This window comes from Crotalus tigris, unplaced genomic scaffold (assembly GCF_016545835.1).
Source record: "Crotalus tigris isolate CLP2741 ecotype Arizona unplaced genomic scaffold, ASM1654583v1 scf7180000023606.2106662, whole genome shotgun sequence".
NCBI lineage: Eukaryota > Metazoa > Chordata > Lepidosauria > Squamata > Viperidae > Crotalus > Crotalus tigris.
Window position 1 is genome coordinate 253,782 of NW_024100074.1, and position 19,787 is coordinate 273,568.

The 19,787-nt window shown below is 38.6% G+C and overlaps 1 protein-coding gene across 2 annotated transcripts in view; it reads right to left on the reverse strand.

Annotated features, from left to right (window-relative positions):
* Positions 1–19,787, reverse strand: part of OCA2 (OCA2 melanosomal transmembrane protein) — a 348,360-nt gene that overhangs the window by 220,169 nt on the left and 108,404 nt on the right. For both annotated transcript variants that reach the window (XM_039319662.1, XM_039319661.1), the window contains exons 5-6: positions 8,211–8,268; positions 7,457–7,529 (exon numbers count right to left, since the gene is read on the reverse strand). In XM_039319662.1, the coding sequence (XP_039175596.1) occupies positions 7,457–7,529; positions 8,211–8,268 (131 nt within the window). The remainder of the gene's footprint in view (positions 1–7,456; positions 7,530–8,210; positions 8,269–19,787) is intronic.

A 19,787-nucleotide genomic window follows, 5' to 3' on the forward strand; every position in this document is an offset into this window, starting at 1 on the left:
CAGCTGGTCCATCCAGGGCAGATTGCACGATCCGGATGCGGGCTTTGTCGCTGGGGATGTCCTGCCCATATTCCTCCATGTAGCTGAGGACTTGGGTTAGGAAAAACCCCAAGCGTGTTGGCTCCCCTTTGAATTTCACCTCCAACGGTGGACGTCTTGGAATGGATCGGTGCCTCCATTGTGGGTGGTAGTGTCTTCCGTCCAGATTTCCATCTGTGGTCCGGTAGGGGGTGGGAGCTCCTGGATCAGTAAATGTCCCTGGGGTTGCAGGTTCCACGTCCCCCTCGGTGTCTCTCCCTTTGTGGCTCCAGGAACTGGGGCGGGCGTAGGGCTCAGGAATCTCCTCTCCTAGGGAGCTGAGAGTTCTCTTCATCAGGTCAATAGCTCTCTCTAGGATCCAGTCTGAGTACGGCATACAGCTTCCTCCCTCTTCACTTGCGTGCAGGGATTTCTCCATCTCCTGCTTCCATTCTGGTTGCTTGGTTCCCCGTCTCAGGGTCACTTTTCTTGATTCCTTTCCCCACTCGCTTTTCTTTCCAACGCCCATCGACCAGCGAGGCTTGTGGTCCTGTGTCTCCACCACTTCTTCTTCTGAGAAATCTGGCCTCTCGGATCCCAACATCTGGCAAGGTTCCAACTGGGTCAGCGGCTCTCTTTCCAGGGAGTTTTCTCCCTCTCTTGCTTCGTTGTCTGACATGGTAAATTTTTGCAAAATCCCCCGGCAAGGGTCTACCTTCCAGGTGGATTAATTTTGCAAGTCCTGTCTAATGTAAGGACCCACCCCACTTTGCATCTTAAGAAGACAGAACTCTTGGAATAATTCTTCCAACAGGAATCCTTTATTAAGAGAAAATGGTTGCAGGCATGCTAGACAGGACTTGGGGTTCAAGCTCTCCCATTCAAGGTTTTAAGGGGTTCCCCAGTAGTCCCACCCAATCAACCCCCCTTCCAGTGATAGTTTCAAGTATCACAATTCCATCCCCTTTCTTCTTCCGTCTGGATGGAGACTTCAGATAACTACATGAAAGGCAATTACTCTTCTTTGATATGTTAAAGCTTAGAGGCCACAATAAACACACATTCAGTCCTTTGAAGTGTGCTGAAGGAAGTGAGGGCCATAAAGCCCCTTTGCTCTCCCCCTTTTCTCCCTCTTATGGCAGAATCCAGAGAAGGCAGAATTGGGAGTTTCTATGTTTGATAATTAAAGATGAAATATAATTGGATTCTGACACTCAGAATGTAGAGGCAAACCAGGGGGAGTTGGCAGTGAAGGAATCCAGCAGCGATATACAACTGTTCTCATTTGGAAACCAGGCACCTCTTCCTCAGGAAGAACAAAACCCTCTAACTAAAGAAATAAAAGAATTGAAACAAAGAATAACTGAGCATCTAGAACAGCACAAAACAACAGAATAAGGCTGCCTGCATTGAAGCTTGTTCCAAAGAAACAGCTAGCACAAGCATTAAAAGATGCAAATACTGCAATATCAAGTATAAGCACCAATTCACTGCAAGAAACAAACCAACTAATGTACAGCACAGCTGCAGTTATAACAGAATACCTGGGATGCAAAATCAACAAAGAAGAAAAACAAACAAACAGTGCACCACAAAAATGGAAGGTTAGACTAGAAAATAAGATCAGCAAGTTAAGATCACATGCAAGCAAGCTAGAACAGATGAAAGAAAAGAAGCTGAAGAACAAGAAGACCAAAGAATACCTAATCAAGAAATACCACTTAGAAACAAGGAAGATCAAGGAAGCACTGGAAATAATAAAGCAACGAATAACAGCTATAGCCAGGAAAATCAGTAGATATGAAGGTCGAATTGCAAACTATAGGCAGAACCTCCAATTTCAATCCAATCAGAAACGTTTCTACCAATCCATCAATGGAGAAAGTGCAATGAATCAGTCAGTACCTGACAAGGAAGAAACAGTGCAGTTCTGGAAGCAGATATGGATAACCCATAGAAATACAACAAGAGGACATAATTCTACATCTACAAGTTCATACATTCAGCAAAAAGGACTTTTGCATAAACTGATTCTAAGTTTATAGAGGAGGATATGGTAATTGGTAATGGTGATTCTTTGGAAAGTAGACTGACATTGTTATCATAATAAACAATTTATCTATAGGATGCGTATTCAGTAAAAAAATAAAACATTTTTAACTAGTCTTTCATAAGTAGAAAAACAAAGGGTAGTTTTCTCCAATGGAATCTGTAAAATGACAATTTGATTGTTCCAGCTCTTTGTCCTCCATTCATCTGTATTACACATTATAATTCTGCATGTAGCTGACATTAGGAACACAGCATGAAGCGAAGTATAGTAATGAATGACAAAGTAGAGCAAGTAATTTAAAACAATCCAAGTTGTTTGTTTCATTGAGGTAAGAGATATTTAATCCACTTACCCAAAGCTTGTGATACTGGTGATGATTTTAAATCTATGAAAACTAGGATAGTTTCTTTGGTAACCATAAACAAAATATGAAAATTTATCCAATTAAAGAGGGGAGGAATGTAGATAATTTCCCAGAAATATTTCTCAAATACTGATGCTTCATATTTGCTGGAATACTGTCAGAGATAATTTTAACTGGTCAAGTATCCTGATTCAGTAACAGTATTTTACATGGGATGCAGACATCAGCCAACATCTTTATGTTTTGAACCTCCTTAGTTCAAACTCAATAGAAGCTTTCCAGATACTTAACATAGTTTGGCTTGATAAGAATCTTGATTCTAGAATGAGACCACTTTTAAGTCAAAATAGAGCTGGAATGGACCTTGAAGGTCTTCTAGTCCAACCCCCTACTCAAGCAGGAGACCCTATACCAGTGGTGGAGAACCTATGGCACAGGTGCCAGAGGAAGCACTCATGGCCCTCTCTGTGGGCATGTGCACCTCGCTTTTCGGCTAAGTTTTTCAGGAAAAAGCCATTTCTCAAGCCCCTTCCTAGCCAAAACAAGCCTCCAGAGCGAGCGCGCCTCACTCTTTGGCTAAGTTTTTGCAGGAAAAAGCCATTCTCAAGCCCCTTCCTAGACAAACAAGCCTCTGGAGCGAGCACGCTTGCTCCGGAGGTTTTTTTCCTCAGGATTGTTGTTAAGAAGAGTGAGGCGTGCTCGCTCCGGAGGCTTGTTTTCACTAGGAAGGGGCTTGAGAAATTGCTTTTTCCTGTGAAAACTTAGCCAAAGAGCTTGCAGTATTTGCCAGATCTCTGTTTGGATAAAGTCTTTTAGTTCCTATAGAGTGCTTCCAAACGCAGCCAATCCCTGCATTTCGAAGTGCTCCATAGGTGCCGAAATATTTTTTATCCCAATAGAGATCTGGCAGAAGGCTCCAGTTCTCAAGTGCCCCATTCCAGGCATACGGAGCTTACAGTCTCTGCCAAATCTGGCAGAGATCTGGCAGACACTGCAAGCTCCGTATGCCTGGAATGGGGTGCTTGAGAAATGGAGCCTTCTGCCACATCTCCGTTGGGATAAAAAAATGAGGCACTTGAGAAATGGAGCCTTCTGCCAGATCTCTATTGGGATAAAAAAATGTTTCTGCACCTATGGGTGCTTCCAAATGCAGGGACTGGCTATGTTTGGAAGCACTCTATAGGAGCTAAAAGATTTTATCCCAATGGAGATCTGGCAGAGACTGCAAGCTCTGTATGCTTGGAACGGGGCACTTGAGAAATGGAGCACTCCTTTCCATGCAATCACACAGGGTGCTTCAAAAGGAAGGAAATTCCTGCATTTTGAATAGTCCCACCAGAGCACAAACACTCCACAATCCACAATGCCAAACCCTAACCCCCATCATACCCCATGGTATCTACAATGCCAAATCCTAACCCCCACCCCAGGGCAACCACATTCCTTCACTAACCTCCTTTCCAGCTCCATTCTCCATGTGCAGGGCAACAAAAGAAGTTTGTGGGACTAAAAAAAAAACATCAATCTGACCTTCCAACTTCTTGCAAAAAAAAAAAAAGGTCTTGCAAAGTTCCAAGATCTGGTTGAACTTTTTTTTAACCAGTAGTCCCACAAGCTTCTTTTGTTGCCCTGCACTTGGTGGCAGAGAAAAAGAGCTGGAAAGGAGGTTAGTGAAGGGAGGTTTTGGGGAAGTGAAGGGAGATGGGGAAGGGTCTGCTCTGGCCTCCGCTGCCTCATTCTGCCATCATCAGGGCTTAGAGGCTTGTTTTTGCCAGGAAAAGGCCATTTTCCAAGCCCCTTCCTGGTGACAACAGAGCCAAAGCACACCTCACTCTTATTGAGAGCAATCCTGTGAAAACAAGGATGACAAAAGACAGCACAATTAGTTCTGAAAATGAAATCTTTACGTGTGGAATTCTCTGCCAGATAACTTTAAGTCAATGAAAGCACTTGGGATTGCTTCCCTTACTTTGTTTGGATCATCTTATGCTTGTGAGCAGCTGTTTTCAGCTTTGAATTATACCAAATCTGACATCAGAAACAGACTAACAGATGACCTGAGTGCTGCATGTGTTGCTCTCAAACTTACAAAGTATGAGCCAAAGTTAGACAAATTATCAGCATGCATATGACAGCAAAAATCACATTAATTGTTCAAAAGCATGCCAAATACAAACTTTTACCTTTCAATAAAAAGTTGTTTGTATCATTGAAAGCTGTTATTGTGGTTTTTTTTTTTAAGGCAAAAGATGTTAATGTATGAGTTGTTTTTTCTAAACTAAAACCTCAGTATTCAGGTTAAATTGCCGTGTTGGTACATTGCAATAAATAAGAGGGTTCGGGGTTGCATTTTGGGCAGTCCATCTCTAAAAGTTTCACCATCACTGCCCTATACCATTTCAGACAGGTGGCTGTCCAATCTCTGTTTGAAAACTTCCAGTGATGAAGCCCCCACAACTTCTGAAGGCAAGCTGTTTCACTGGTTAATTGTTCTGATTGTTAGGAAGTTTCTCCTTAATTCCAGGTTGTTTCTCTCCTTGATAGTTTCCATCATTGTTTCTTGTCCTGCTCTCTAGTGCTTTGGAAAATAAGTTGATCCCCTATTCTTTGTGGCAGCCTCTCAAATACTGGAATAGTGCTATCATATCACCCCCAGTCCTTCTTTTTCCTAAATTAACTAAATAAACACTTAAAGGAGTTGATTCCTCTCTTTCCCATGGTCTAATGGATACCTTGCTCATGTTTGTTAGACTTGGTGTTAGATGGAAGCTGATTGTTAATATAATTGGCATTCCTGCTGTGGGAAGCACCCAATATAACTCCCACTGTTTTCATGATCTCCATGTTTTTTCCTTATCTTCCATCACAACACATAGATGGGATTACCCCAAGTTACATTAGGAACTGTCCAACTTCTTAGATGTAGGCATCTGAAAATTCTTTAGAAATAATATGCCTAGCAAAAGCTTCTGGTCTAGCAAAAAAGACTAGTACAAACACTTTCTATTGTCAAGCTTTTAAGCTTTAAAGTCAATAAATCACCAAAGTAAAGGAATAGCAACCTTACTTTTTTGGAATGTTACACTACAGCTATTTAATTTGAGTCTTTGCCAGTGTGAGCAAAAACATCAATAAAGATTAAGAGACAAATCTTAATACACATGAAAACTTCCCATTAGTTACCGCATGGGGAAAAGGGTTGAAGACATTAGGAAGGGTAGAACTTCTCTGGTTTAATATCTAACAATAATATACAATTTATCTTAGCAGGACATCAATTGTGCATTAGAGAAATAGCCAAGCAAGGAAAAACATTGAAGAGTAAAGAAGAGGAAACAAGATTATTTGAAGCTATCAGATTTGTCACTCTTCAAATATTGTACCATCTTCTTACAGTACTAGAGAAGGAGAGGAGAGGAGAGGAGAAGAGAGGAGAGGACATGACAGGAGAGGAGAGGAGAGGAGAGGAGAGGAGAGGAGAGGACCGGAGAGGAGAGAGGAATTCAGCAAATATTGATCAGCAAGCTCTCTGAGATAACCTTCACATATAGTTCATGCACAACATTCACCCTCTCCACTTTTCTTGATTTTCCCAGCCAGCCCTCCAAAGCCAGGGAGACAAATGCATTGGTGCTTCCAAACTCCCATCAAAATGTGTATAAATGCCAATATGTGCATATTTGTATATAAAACACAGAAATTGTGTCTTGGAAAAAGAAAACATCCTTGAGTTTAGGGCAGGGGTATGCTGGCTCAGGTATTCTGGGAGTTGAAGTCCACGAGTCATAAAAGAGCCAAGGTTGCCTACCCCTGATTTAGGGAGACTCACTGGGTTAGGTAAAAAGGCCAGCCTCCAAGTCAATCTTTAGCTGGAGGAAAACCATTTTATTACAAATGAGGATGTTTAGAATGATCAGATTCTTGCTCTGTTAGAAAGCACAGTAGGCCTCTATCATTTCATACCAAGAAATGTATAAATAGCAGGCTACCATGACCAATCAGTGAGGGAAAAACAAAGATAAAGAGGGATAATTTATATAAAAAAAGAAACATCTTCTATCAACCCAAACCCAAAATAAAGATATGCAGTGTAGCATCCTTGACACTGCAGAGGTGCAGAATATGTTATCTCATGTATTGCTAATTCTATTCCATATTCTCATCCAGCCTTTATGACATGCATCAATTCACTTTACCTAACATCTCTCACTGCTTTGTAATGGCAGTTCTGTCCTATACGCTGCATCCAAGAATTGCACTTATTACTATGCAGAACTTTTTTCTGGAATTCACACCATCTGGAATTTCTTCTGAAATTCACAACCCAAGCTACAAAGCCAAGTCAATTAAATAATGAAATAGTATCCATCCTAGATCAACAGAATGCTATGCTAAGCATACTCTTTGTAGCATGTGACCCTATGCTGCTTAACATGAATCACTAGTTGTACTTCTCTGAAAGTCTTTCTCAATCTGTTGCCTTCCAGATATAGCATCCCAAGCCAATATTCTTATAGAGATATAGAATTATACAAATAATGCATTTGGAAGAGAGCAGGTTGTAAATGCCATAGAGTGGTCCACAATGTTTTTGGACATCCTACATTCTATGCACCATTGCTGGGTGACAGTTATAGCTGTATATAAAGCACAGGGTACATTTTAATTTAAACTGAACATTTGCTTTCATCCAAAGATATTAGGCACTCTATGATGGTTATATTTCAGAAAGAAACATTTCAGGGAGCATCTAAAGGAGATATGAAATTAGATCATATGAAATCACTAGTTGGAACATGATCTTAGAAAACAGATTTGCAAAGATATTAATTATTGGTTTTAAAACCAGTGAAATATTACCAGGATCTCTAAAGAAAGAAATCATTGTTAATATTTAATTTAACAAACAAAATAAAAGCCATTAAATATCAAGCATGTTTTTGAATTGGACTATTGTCAGCAACTTCGGTCTATACTATTCTGCCATTGTGTTTTCCAAAAAAGTAACAGGTAAAGGATACTGTAAATGTCCACAGGTGAAACAGCCAACATCTGCCAAGACATTCTGTTTTCAGGATGAATGCTAAATAAAATCTGGGGATACATCCAATAATTGTATTTCAGTTAACCAGTTATTAAATAAACTCTCCCTAAAGTTGCATTGGTGAAATAACTACAAAGAATAAATGCTTTCTAATCATGATTCCCTAAAATGCCCACCACTTCCGCGGCCCAGTTCTGAATGGGCTGCAGACCGGCATTGGGCCTCGGACCAGGGATTGGGGGGCCCTGCTTTAAGTCATTGCTGCCCAGCTACGGCTACTTTTTTTATCCTTTCCATGAAAAGTGCACATGCAATGCCTTAAAAAATATACTCCTTGCTATATTCTTAGTACTACAGAATGGCATGGGGAGAATACAGAGTTTACAATAGAGCAGAAACATTGTTTTCTTCTCTATTATGCTTTCTAATCTTTTAAATTATATTCCAATGGAATATTCAGGGAATACTATTAAAGAAAAAGCAAATAAGCAAATAAGATTACTACCAATGTTTCTCCTTTATTGCTATTTGTGTTCAGTAACATTTCTTTCATTATTGAAATAGGAAGAGACAAAATCTGTAAGGCACCTTACAGATCTCCTCAATGATCTCCTCAAAATTCGAACCAGGCTTAGGAATTATTAACAAAACAGCCCACAATGCTATTTTGTAGCATTATACTATCAGTTTTAGCTTTTGGATAAGTATCACTCTCAAAATTGAATACTTACAGAGCATATAACTACAAAGATAAAAAGGCATGAAACCTTTAGGAGTTTTAAGCAGCATCTGTAAAAATAAGAGGAAAGATTCACAAAGAACACCAGCAATAACATAAGCTTCTGAAGTCATCAAGAAGTGTTTGAGAACCTGAGAAAAGATGAATAATTAGACAAAAATTACACAACTTCTACAGATGAGTTTTTAAATTGTTTTATGATGTAAAGGTATAAGAAGGTTCTATGCACTGATTCAGTCAATAAAATGCAGAACTATTTAACATAATTGTTACAACTCTTCAATCTTCCAAAAATAATCCTTTCAAATTTCTGATTTCTTGGAGACAAAATTGAGTTATAGTGGATGTCAATAAAAATACTTCTTGTTCTCATACTGCAATATCTTGCATGGAGTTCCCAAGGAGATAGGTATCAATGAATGTGCTATTCACCCCAGACATTTCTCTGATTGTTGTAATACTTCAAAATCATTTCCCTTTCCCCCAAAACAAAATTCATTAAAGATTACAAAAAAAAAAACAACAGTTGGTCCAGTGTTAAGGCACTAGGCTAGAAACCAGGTGACTGTAAGTTCTAATCCCACCTGAGACATGAAAGCCAGCTGGATGGACTTCTGGTTTGCCATTGTGGCACCTGTGGATGCAGGAAGATGAGCTCCATCTTCCACGCCCAAATTCATCCTGCTGGGGAACCCTGGAAAGGGTCAAAAGTCACCCTGTAGGGGTGACGAGCAAGGAGGGAACCCCCGCTTGATCGTGGGAGGGCGTCAGCTCTTCCACTTGATCTGGGGCAGCTCTCCAAACTGGCGGGAGAAAGACCAGCCATAGCAATATGGCTCATCACTAAGCTGCTGACAGCCGAAGTCAAAATTACTACCAAGCACCTTTAAAGCAACACGGATGAAACTGGGTGAGATCTGATCTTCTCTTTAAGACTTTAAATATCTTTTCCTGTAAAAGCTGCCCAAAGTACTTTTCCCCCTGTGAGGAGAGAGGGAAGGGAATTTCGACCCCACCCTCTAAGAACAGTGGGACTAACTACCCAGAGGAGATAGAGCAACTAAAAGAACAATTCTAACCTAATTGGATGCATACGCTTTTGAAATTTGGGGGCTAAAAGTTTTCCTATTCTTACTGGAGATGTTTGTTTTTAATCTTAAAAAAAAAAGAAATAAATCTTGAAAAAATATCATAAAACCTTTGGATGGTGACATCTTGTGGCAAAGTATGGTATTACAACTTGTTATTGCTTAAAAGAGACTTGGCTGGAAGCCCAGACTCTAGAAGAAACTCTCTTGACCTTGACAGATACCACCTATGAAAAACTCAGCTGTAAAGAAGGAACTTTTGGGCGGCATATCTGGCCTCTTTGAACTATGAATGTAAACCTTTACCAATTTTCAGAGTTATATGTGGGGAACTGCTTTCCTATTTCTTTACATGAGAAGCATTTGTTATTACAGGAGATGATGGAATACTTTGGACTATAAATTCTTACTTGGTACACAATCTCCACTATAAAGACTACCTATAACATGTGAAATAGATGTCCCATACCCAGTTATAAAAAACAAAAAACTATTTTTAATGTTTGATTTTAAAGTTTTTAACTTAACACATTATTAAGAGAATATGGATGAAGATCAGGAAAAAAATCCTTTCTATGTTGAAATCAATACACAAAACCATTCTTTCAGCTTGTGACAAGATAAGATGCAACACAAAGGAAAAAGATGCTAGCTTAGATATACAAACCCAGACCTTGATTACAACCAAAGAACTAACAATGCAGAAAATAACAGGAGAAGTGGAACAACTAAACACTAAGACAGAAGACCCAGCTGACCAACAGATACAGTCAATGGAAAAATCAGAAAAGGGAGTGACAACATTGAGAATGGAAAAGACTTTTTACATACATCAGAAGAAAGTTGAGGAAAAGGAAGAACAGAAGGAATGGAAGATAAACCCATCAGGACAATTGTGGGAAATTGGAGTAATAGGGAGGCGATCTAATGAATACAAATGGGCTAGTTCTTCCCAAAAAACTGTAATCAAATGGTCTTTCTTATTTCAAATAATACATATAATAATAGAGGAGAACTGTTTGATGATTCAAAAGTACTGACATGGAAGGTCAGTTGGCAAAGGAAGAAAGCCAGAGTAAGGCTGAAGGAAACTAGGGTTTTGATTTATTAGAGTGGATTTCATATTACTGATTAATGGGTTGAATATGGTGGGAAATAGATAATTCTTAGAAAATAAAGTAACATTATAACTGAATAAGTAAGATGTGTAACAAGACTAATAGACTCTTGGTTTGATATGGTGGAAAATAGATAACTTTTAGAAAACAGAACAAGATTATATGCAAATAGATAAAATATGTATTTAGAATATTAGATTTTGTTATGAAAACGGAAAAAGGAAGAAGTTGAGACAAGGGAAATTTTGGTTACCTAAAGTTTGGAAATTATAAATACCAAATGTTAATTTGAATATTAATGGGAAATTAAAGCTTGGGGGGGGGAAGCAATAACAGGACACTGATTGTATATAAGGATTGGATGCAAACACAATTAAGATATGTATAAGCTAAAATTATTGATAAATGTAACAAAGATGGTTTTACTTAGTTGATAATAAGAACTATACTAGCTTAATATGAGATAGTAGATATTAAGGGGAAAAGAGAGGAAATATCTGATGTTGTAACTTGAGATTTGTACTAAAGATTTATGTATGTTATTGAGTTATTGATTAACCCAGTCACCACACTGCTTTTTAAATGTTTAATTGTAAAATTAGAAAATTAATAAAATATTATTTTTAAAAAAGCCAGCTGGATGGCTTGGGCCAGTCACTCTCAGCCCATAACATCAGGCTCAGATGACAAGCTGGTAGGCTAATTTCTGTTGAAATTAATGGATCAACAGTTGGTTGTTGGGAGATGTGGGGGGAAGCAGATCCTGTATTTTTAGAAAAAGGCCAGGAAGGAAAAAAATGTAATGAAATTAGTAGGAGCCTCAGGAAGGAAACCTTTTGTACTAGAAAAATCAGTGGACCATAAAGCAAAAGTGGTGTTCAGCTTTGATTTTTCTGTGATGATTTTGTTGCTTTAAATTGATGCTTTGTTTTGGTATACTGAAGTTTTTGCCCACAGAAACAAGGGAGATAATATGCAGTTCTCATTCCTGAATATATGGTTGTGAACATTGGATGTTTTGCATGGATTTTATGAGTGCTTTAATTTTCTTGTGTTGGATATGATTCTGAATGTTTTTGCCTTTTTGCTATATTTTCCCAGAGATTTGGAGAGCTGTCTGATGCAATATACATTTTGCCTGAATTTATATGAGATGGTGTGAGTTTTGCTCAAGTTTCTGGCAGGGAAGAGAGAGATGGATATAAGATGTGAATGAGTGTTTTGCTTTTGTGGGTGGGTTTGTCTGAATAGTTTTGTGAGAAACAAGTACTTTGTTTTGCTTTTTGTAACGGCAAACAAGTAATTTGTCAATGAAAGCTCAGAACATATTTAATTTATCTAGACAATATTTTGGACTAAGTTATTGGGCTTTGCATTTATTGGTTTTCTTTCTGTGACACAGACATTGGGAGCTCTAAATTGTTAATTCTAGAAGTGTCTTTGTGTTCTTTTAACTTGATTCCACTTCTATCATAGGGTTACTTTTTTGAGCAAATTACTTTTCTTTCAGTATTACTATTTTCTGTTGTATGATTGGCCGTAATGTACAGTGATAAATGTTTGCAAATGGGTAAGTTCTGTCCATTTCATTATGGCATAGGCCCCTTAAAACTCCAAGCATGCCACTTAGAGACACTTGATATAACTGCTAATTAGCTAAATAACTCATGTTTTCCTGCCCATATCATGGGTATGTAAGGGTAACAGCAGTAGACTATATAATGCTGTACAATATGTCTACATTTTGTTCTTTAACTAGAGATGAGAAAGATTGAAACAGAATGAAATTTGGCTATTCTACATGTGATACATATATTATATCTGACGTGTCTTGTTTCAGCAGTTGACAGTGCCTCTACCCAAATTTGTCTGGCTTGGAAGCAAAATGTTAATAGTTGGATAAGAGACTACCAGGGAATACAGGGCTGTGAACTAGATGCAAGAAGTCAAAAAACGAGGACTTCCGGTGGATCTGCGCGCGCGATGGTGGCTACTTTGTAGCCGTCCTCCTGGGAAAGTGTTAGAACCGCTATGAACAGCAGACATCAGCTGTTCTGCGGTTCAAAACCTCCTTCCCGGGCAAAGGGAGGGAGGAGAGTATCATCTGAATAGTGGTAGAGCCTCTGATGCACCCCCAAGGTTTTCTTTTGGGGGTGAAAAGAGTGCTCCCACGGAGTTCAGATTGTCTCCGCTTCCCAGCTGTTTTTGTCTCTAGGGACAAAACAAGCCGCTGCAACCACCTCCGCGATTAAAGTGATCTGGTGAGTTTTTTTAAAAAGCGGACAGAGCTGAATAGAGGATTTTGTTTTTTCCGATCTTATTTGGATTTTAAATTTAAAGATTTACTTCTATTCCCTCTTTTTGTTTTTTTCTTTTGTTGAAAGGGAAAGTAAAATGGCGATCGGCAGGTTTTTTGGTGTTTTTTTTTTTAAATGACTGGAACAGAATGGAACGGATTTTTTGATGTTGGGTTTGGATTTTAGGAGGATTATTTTCCCTTTCTGTTTAACTTTTTTTTTTATTTTTTGAAGGATTTTTTTTTTTGTTTTTTGTACTTTTAAAAAATAACGGAACGGATTTTTTCTATTTAATTATTCTTTTTCTCTTTCCTTTTCTTTCTTTTTCTTAACTTTTTTCTTTTTATTATAATGATCTCCTTTTGAAGGAGTTTTTGATTTTTTGGAGTTAATCTCCCTTTTTTTTTGCTTAACTTTTTTTTTCCCCTCCTTTTTTGGGGTATTTTTTAAGAAGGAGTAAAGATTTTCTAAGATGGCTCCAAAGCGTCCAGTAATTCCCACAGCTCCTAAGGTGGTTTCTTCTTCGGTGATATCATCAGTGCAACAATCTAAATCAATAGTTTCACCCTCTCCTTCGGCACAGTTATTAACGGTAAAGGATTTGCAAGACATAATGGGAAATGCTATATCTCAAATCAGGGGAGAAGTGAAAGAGATTTTAGTGGAAAATAATAGGATTCTGAGGCAAGATATAGTTTTGGCTTTAAAAGGATTTGCCTCTGTTCTTGAAAAGTTGAACTTTCGTGTAGAAGAGGTTACAGATAAAGTGGAGCTGTTGGAGGGAAAATTTGAAGGCATGGAAAAAGAGATGGAAAATTCTCAAGATGAGATTCTTATGCTTCAATATAGAGAAATGGAATATGCTTTAAGAATTAGAGGCTTGAGAGAGTCTCTGCAAGGAGATCTGAGAGAGATGGTTGCAAATGACTTTGCTGTGATTCTGGACAGAGAAAAAGAGGAAATATTTAGTGAAATTGAAAAAACATTTAGAGTTAACTCTGTGGTGGCAAAGCAAAGAAATCTGCCAAGAGATGTGGTAATTTACTTTGGGAAAAGATCCCTGCGTAATGAAATTATACAAGCTTTTTACAATAAGAGGTTTCAGATTGCTTCACAAGACATTATGATTTTAAAGGAGATCCCATCTAAAATTTTAAGAAGAAGAAAGGAGTTTGCTTTTTTAGAGATGAACTTAAAAAGAGGCGAATGTTGTTCAGATGGGATGTCCCGACTGGAATGGTGGTGAATTATCTGGGGACACGTTATAGACTTAATACTGTTTTCAAAGCAAAAGAGTTTTACACTTCGGTCTTGGGGGTATGTTCATCGCCACCTATCATGTCTAAAGTTTTGGAAGAGAAGAAGGCAGAATTGCAGTCTGAAGGGCCTATATTCATGAAAATTGGGAAATTTCAGACTGAGGGGCCTCAACGAGTTGAGATGAAGGAGCAGAGGATAACTCGTGTAACACATAAACACAAAGAAAAGGAGCAACAGAAGAAGGAGGTTAAGGAAGCCTCACAAGTATTTGTTTCTGAGTCTGCGGGAGAAGCAAGATCTATAAACTTTTTGGAGCAACCTTTAAGGGCAGATTTCCAAGCACTTCTCTCGAGGTTTTTGGATAAGAGAGATTGATAAAGAATGTATAGATTGTTTTCAGGTTATTGATAGATTACAGTTCACTGTGGATGGAATTGGTTATTGGTAAAGAGGAGAGAAGATTATGGAGATCGAATGAATATTCTAGATAAGAAGTTTAAGTTTAGTAATTTAAGGAGTATTCAAAAGAGTATTTTGTTTTAATGGTATAACTAATGTTTATATGTTTATTTTTGTGTTTGATAATAAAGAAAGAGGGATAGATTAGATTTTATATAATGTAAGTATGATATTATGGAGATTGAATGAAAATTTTAGATAGGTAGTGCATGTTTAGATATCTAAGGAGCATTTAAAGGAATATTTTGTTTTAAATATGTATAAGGGAATTTCAATGTTATAAGTAATGTTTATATGTGTGTTTTTGAGGGTGTTTATAAAGAATGATGGATAAACTTTAAATAATATAAGTATGACATTAGAAAATGTTTAGTTTTTTTCTGACTAATTTGCACTTAAAGTTCATAAAATTTTAAGGGTGGCTTAATTTTCTTATTAATTTTTTGGGGGGGTTCTTCTTTTTCTTCTTTTAATTTTTTATTATTATTATCTTTTCTTTTTTCTTAGTTTTATATTGGTGTTAGAGTATTCTATAATTAGTCTAATGATTGTAATCATAATTTTTTTTGCTTTTTATATATTGGTCTTAAAGTTTCTGAATAATTTATAAAGAGGAGAGAAGATTATGGAGATTGAATGAAAATTCTAGATAAGAAGTTTAAGTTTAATAATTTAAGGAGTATTTAAAAGAATATTCTGTTTTAATGGTATAATTAAGGTTTATATGTGTATTTTTGAGTTTGATGACAAAGAAAGAGGGATAGATTTTATATAATATAAGTATGATATTATGGAGATTGAATGAAAATTTTAGATAGGTAGTGTATGTTTAGATATATTTTTTTTGTTTTTTATATATTGGTCTTAAAGTATTTTATAATTTGTTTAATTATTGTAATTAATTGCTTATGGTTTACATGTGTTTAAAAATTTTTCTTTTAAGTTTTAATTAAGCCTGTATTCAGCTCTGGGAAGGTTGGGGGAGGGTTGGGGTGGTTTGGGAGGGTTTGGGGAGGGGAATTTCTTTTTCTTCTGTAAAATTTCAAAAAACTTTCAATAAAAAAAAAGAAGTCAAAAAACTTTCTGGAAGAAAGTAATAGGAAACTACTATATTTCCATATTTTTTATGAAAAAAGGAATGTGTGACTGTAATTATAATTACACATTTAAGGTTCTTAAATGTGTGTTATAAGTTAAGTCTCTTTATTTCCATCAACTAGCAAAGTCATAAACCAAAGAAAAGGTTTAACCTTTTGAATTAAGATTTAAATTTAAAATATGATGTCTAGAAACAGACTGTCCATAATAGCAATAACAATTAGGAAACATTAAACTAATCATTTAGATGTCCAGAAAAGCACATCCTTAAAATAATAAACTCAACTAAGTAATAAGGAGATAGGAACTTGTTAATCAACTATAACACTTAAAAGCACTCTCACTGACTAGCAACCCTTTAACATATTAGATAAATGCTCTGATGAGTTGAATTAGCTGTAACGAAGACTGGTATTATACACAATTACATCCCAATATCTACCCTAGAATTCATTGTATTGAAGTTTTACCTTTGCTGTTTGGGACTTGCTTTGTTTGCAGTTATTTTTTGCCTACCGTGTTGATGATTGCCCCAAAAAATGAGGGTTTTTTTTTCCAGATCTGCAGCACTTATAGCATAGCTATTTCACTGTAACTATGCAGATTTAGACCACCTTAATCTCTGGAAACTCCAGCATGTTTATTCAACAGGACTGCACGAAAGTATTTCAGGAACAATTTATCAAGAGTGCTTGTCTGTTGCAGCACCAGGGATATAATGCAGGACTGGCTGCCAAATGTTCTGCATAACCAGGGCAATTATATTGGGATGTGCTTATACAGCAATGATACAGAACTAAGAAAAGCTGGACAGCTTTTAATGTATTCCTATATTCATAATTAAAATAAAACAGGGAAGGTCAGGAAGGAAGGAAGAGTGCAGAAGAAAAATAATAGGCATGATTTCATACTGATTCTAAGAATTATATCTTCCTGCTGCCAGCTGAGCTGTTCTATGTGACAGTAATTAACAATAGAGAATAGTCACTGCTGTGTTTTTTGGCTTCAACTAGTCAATACATCAGTACCAACAAGAATATATTCTTCTTTTATTCCTTTACTGTCTTGGAGTATAAATATGGATTGATTGCTTCAAAGAGTCTACTGTGTGAAATGTGAATTTCTGAACAGGTTGCCATGTCTCACTAAGACTTTCTTCATAAAACAGTGCCAAATTTACACAACTGTAGTTGTGCTCTTCTGCCTACAGTTGTGTAAATTTGGCACTGTTTTATGAACAAAGTCTTAGTGAGGCTTGGCAACTTGTTCAGACATTCACATTTCATACAGTAGACTCTTTGAAGCAACCAATCCATATTCATACTCTGAGACAGAGTAGCCCAATATAATTGCCCTGGTTATGCCCTGGTTATATTGCCCTGATTATGAACACTTTAATATATTATGAACTAGGATGACAGCAAAGCTCATAGGATATTTAATGATTTCCCTGTCCCTAATCTAGATGCATAGCTGCATTAGGCAATGAACTAAAATAACTAATGATCTGCAAGCGAGTGGTGAAGGTCCTAAAGTTTACGATGTCGAAGATTGGCCACTTGACTGATTTCGATGTCTCCCACCCAGAGAGATGGAATTCCTATGTAGCACAGGTGGAGAACTACTTCAGAGTAAATCAGATTAGAGAAGACAGCCTGAAGGCAGCAACTCTTTTGTGTGCCTGTGGACAAGAAGCTTTTGACATCGCAGAAAATCTGGTGGCCCCTGCACCTCTGGAGTCAGTAACATATGCTGACTTGAAGAAAATGTTGAAGGAACACTTCCAGCCGAAGTTATCCATCATTGCTTGGAGGCACGCGTTTGAGCAGAGAGACCAGAGGCCGGATGAATCTGCTGCGGACTTTATTGCAGCCTTAAGACAAGCAGCCAGACCTTGTGAGTTCAAGGATCTGGAAGAGAGGCTGCGAGATCGCTTTGTCTGTGGCTTAAGGAGCAGAGACTTACAACAAAAGATTTTTGCAAAAGAAGATGTCTCCTTCTAAGATGAGTTGCGAGAGGTGGCAGCTGAGGAAGCAGTAGGCGGGGCTGTGAAGATCTTGCACCTCGCCAGGAATCGTCCAGACACAGCTACCGTCCATCAAGAGGATGCTTGAGAAGGATCAGAAGTGGATCCTGAAGAGGAGGTCGACAGACTTCACCAGCCAGCTGAGAGGAGGCAGAAGGGACGTCCGGTCAAGGCCCTAGCATCTCTTCAATGCTTCAGGTGCGGAGGATGCCACAAGCAAGCTGACTGCAGGTTTCACTCTGCCATTTGCAGGGCATGTAGCAGGCAGGGCCACATTGCATCCGTCTGTTTGGATCGCCAGAAGGTTCAATCTCGGGAAGAATTGTTTCAGAAAGGTACCAGGGTCCCCAGCCAACACAGGGTGGGTTTCTGCGCATCGTGCAGGAGCATTCTAAGAACAGGGACACACAAGCCCCTTAAGAAGAAACTTTCCATTAATGTAAGGTTGCAAGGGGTTCCCTTACTGATGAAGTTGGACACAGGGTCCGCTCTTTCCATTATTTCAATTAATACCTTTAAAAGGATTTGTAGCAGTAGTGGCCTTCGAGTTAAACTCAGGCCATCAAATCTAATACTCATTGATTTTCAAAATTCTACGGTATGTGTTAAGGGGGAGGCCACCCTTAGGGTACAGTATAAGGATTTTGAAGATTCCCTAGATGTGGTGGTTGTTGGGGGTGAACATACAAGTCTTATTGGACTCGATTGGTTCGAGGCTCTAGGAATCCAGGTAACTGGGCTGCACAGCTTGCAAACGCTGGGTCTTGCAGAGGTTTGCAAGGAATTTGCAGATGTGTTTAGTTCAGAGCTAGGATCCTACAAGGGCCTCCCATTTCGCTACAGTTAGACCTAACCATCATGCCCATCAGGGTTAAGCCTAGGAGGGTACCTTTTGCCCTCAAAAGTAAGATTGATGCTGAGCTGGACAAATTGCTCCAGCAGGGCATTCTAGAACCTGTGGATTCTAGTCCATGGGAAACCCCCATAGTAACGCCTCTAAAGGCAAATGGGGAAATATGTATATGTGCAGACTATAAGTGCACACTGAATAAGGCGCTGCAACAGCACGCTTATCCGGTGCCTGTGGTAAGTCACATTTTGGCCTCCTTCAAGGGGGGGCGCATTTTTGCGAAACTTGACCTGGCACAGGCCTATCAACAGCTCCCTGTTGATGAGGCAGCTGCAGAGGCCCAGACTATTGTAACTCACAGGGGGGGCCTTCAAGGTCAAGAGACTGCAATTTGGGGTAAATGTAGCCCCTGGCATATTCCAATGTGTCATGGAGAGCACACTTCGAGGTATTCCTGGGGTCTGTCCCTACTTCAATGACATCCTCATTGCTGGGGAGTCATCTCAAAATTTAGCAGAAAGATTAAGGGCTGTCTTGCTTCGTTTTTGAAAAGCAGGCCTTAAACTAAAGAAGGATAAATGTAAGATAAGAGTCACTTCTACTGACTTCTTAGGATTCAGGATTGATGCCCAAGGCATTCAGCCTGCTGAAACTAAATTGCAAGCTATCCAGCAGGCCATAAGCCCTAAGTCTAAGAGTGAGCTGCAAGCCTTCTTGGGGCTATTAAATTTTTACCATGCATTTCTCCCACATAAAGCTGCAGTGGCAGAGCAGTTACATAGGCTCTTAGACAAGCAGCTCCTCAGCAGTGGACTAAAGTCCATGACAAGAGTTTCAATGAGGTTAAGGCCTTGCTCACTTCTAATGCTGTTTTAGCGCATTTCAATGAACAACTGCCTGTTTGCATCACATGCGATGCATCTCCTTATGGGGTGGGAGCTGTACTTAGCCATCTGAAGGCTGATGGGACACAGGTCCCTGTGGCCTATTACTCAAGGTCTCTGTCTTCTGCAGAGTGAAATTACGCTCAAATTGACAGAGAAGCCTTGGCCATAGTGGCTGGTATAAATAAATTTTATGATTTTTATATGGCCGCCATTTCACGGTCTGCTGGGTTTGTTTACCACTAACAAACAGACCCCACATATCATTTCTCCTCGTATGCTGAGATGGTCCATTTTCCTGTCAGCATATGACTACACTTTAGTTCACAAACCGGGAAAAGAAATGGGCCATGCAGATGGCCTAAGCAGATTACCTTTAAAACCCTGCTCCTGCCATTAATATTTTTTCCATTCAGGAGTTGCCTGAGTCTCCCCTCAATGCTAGGGACGTGGCTGCAGAAACTGCCACTGATCACACACTTACATGTG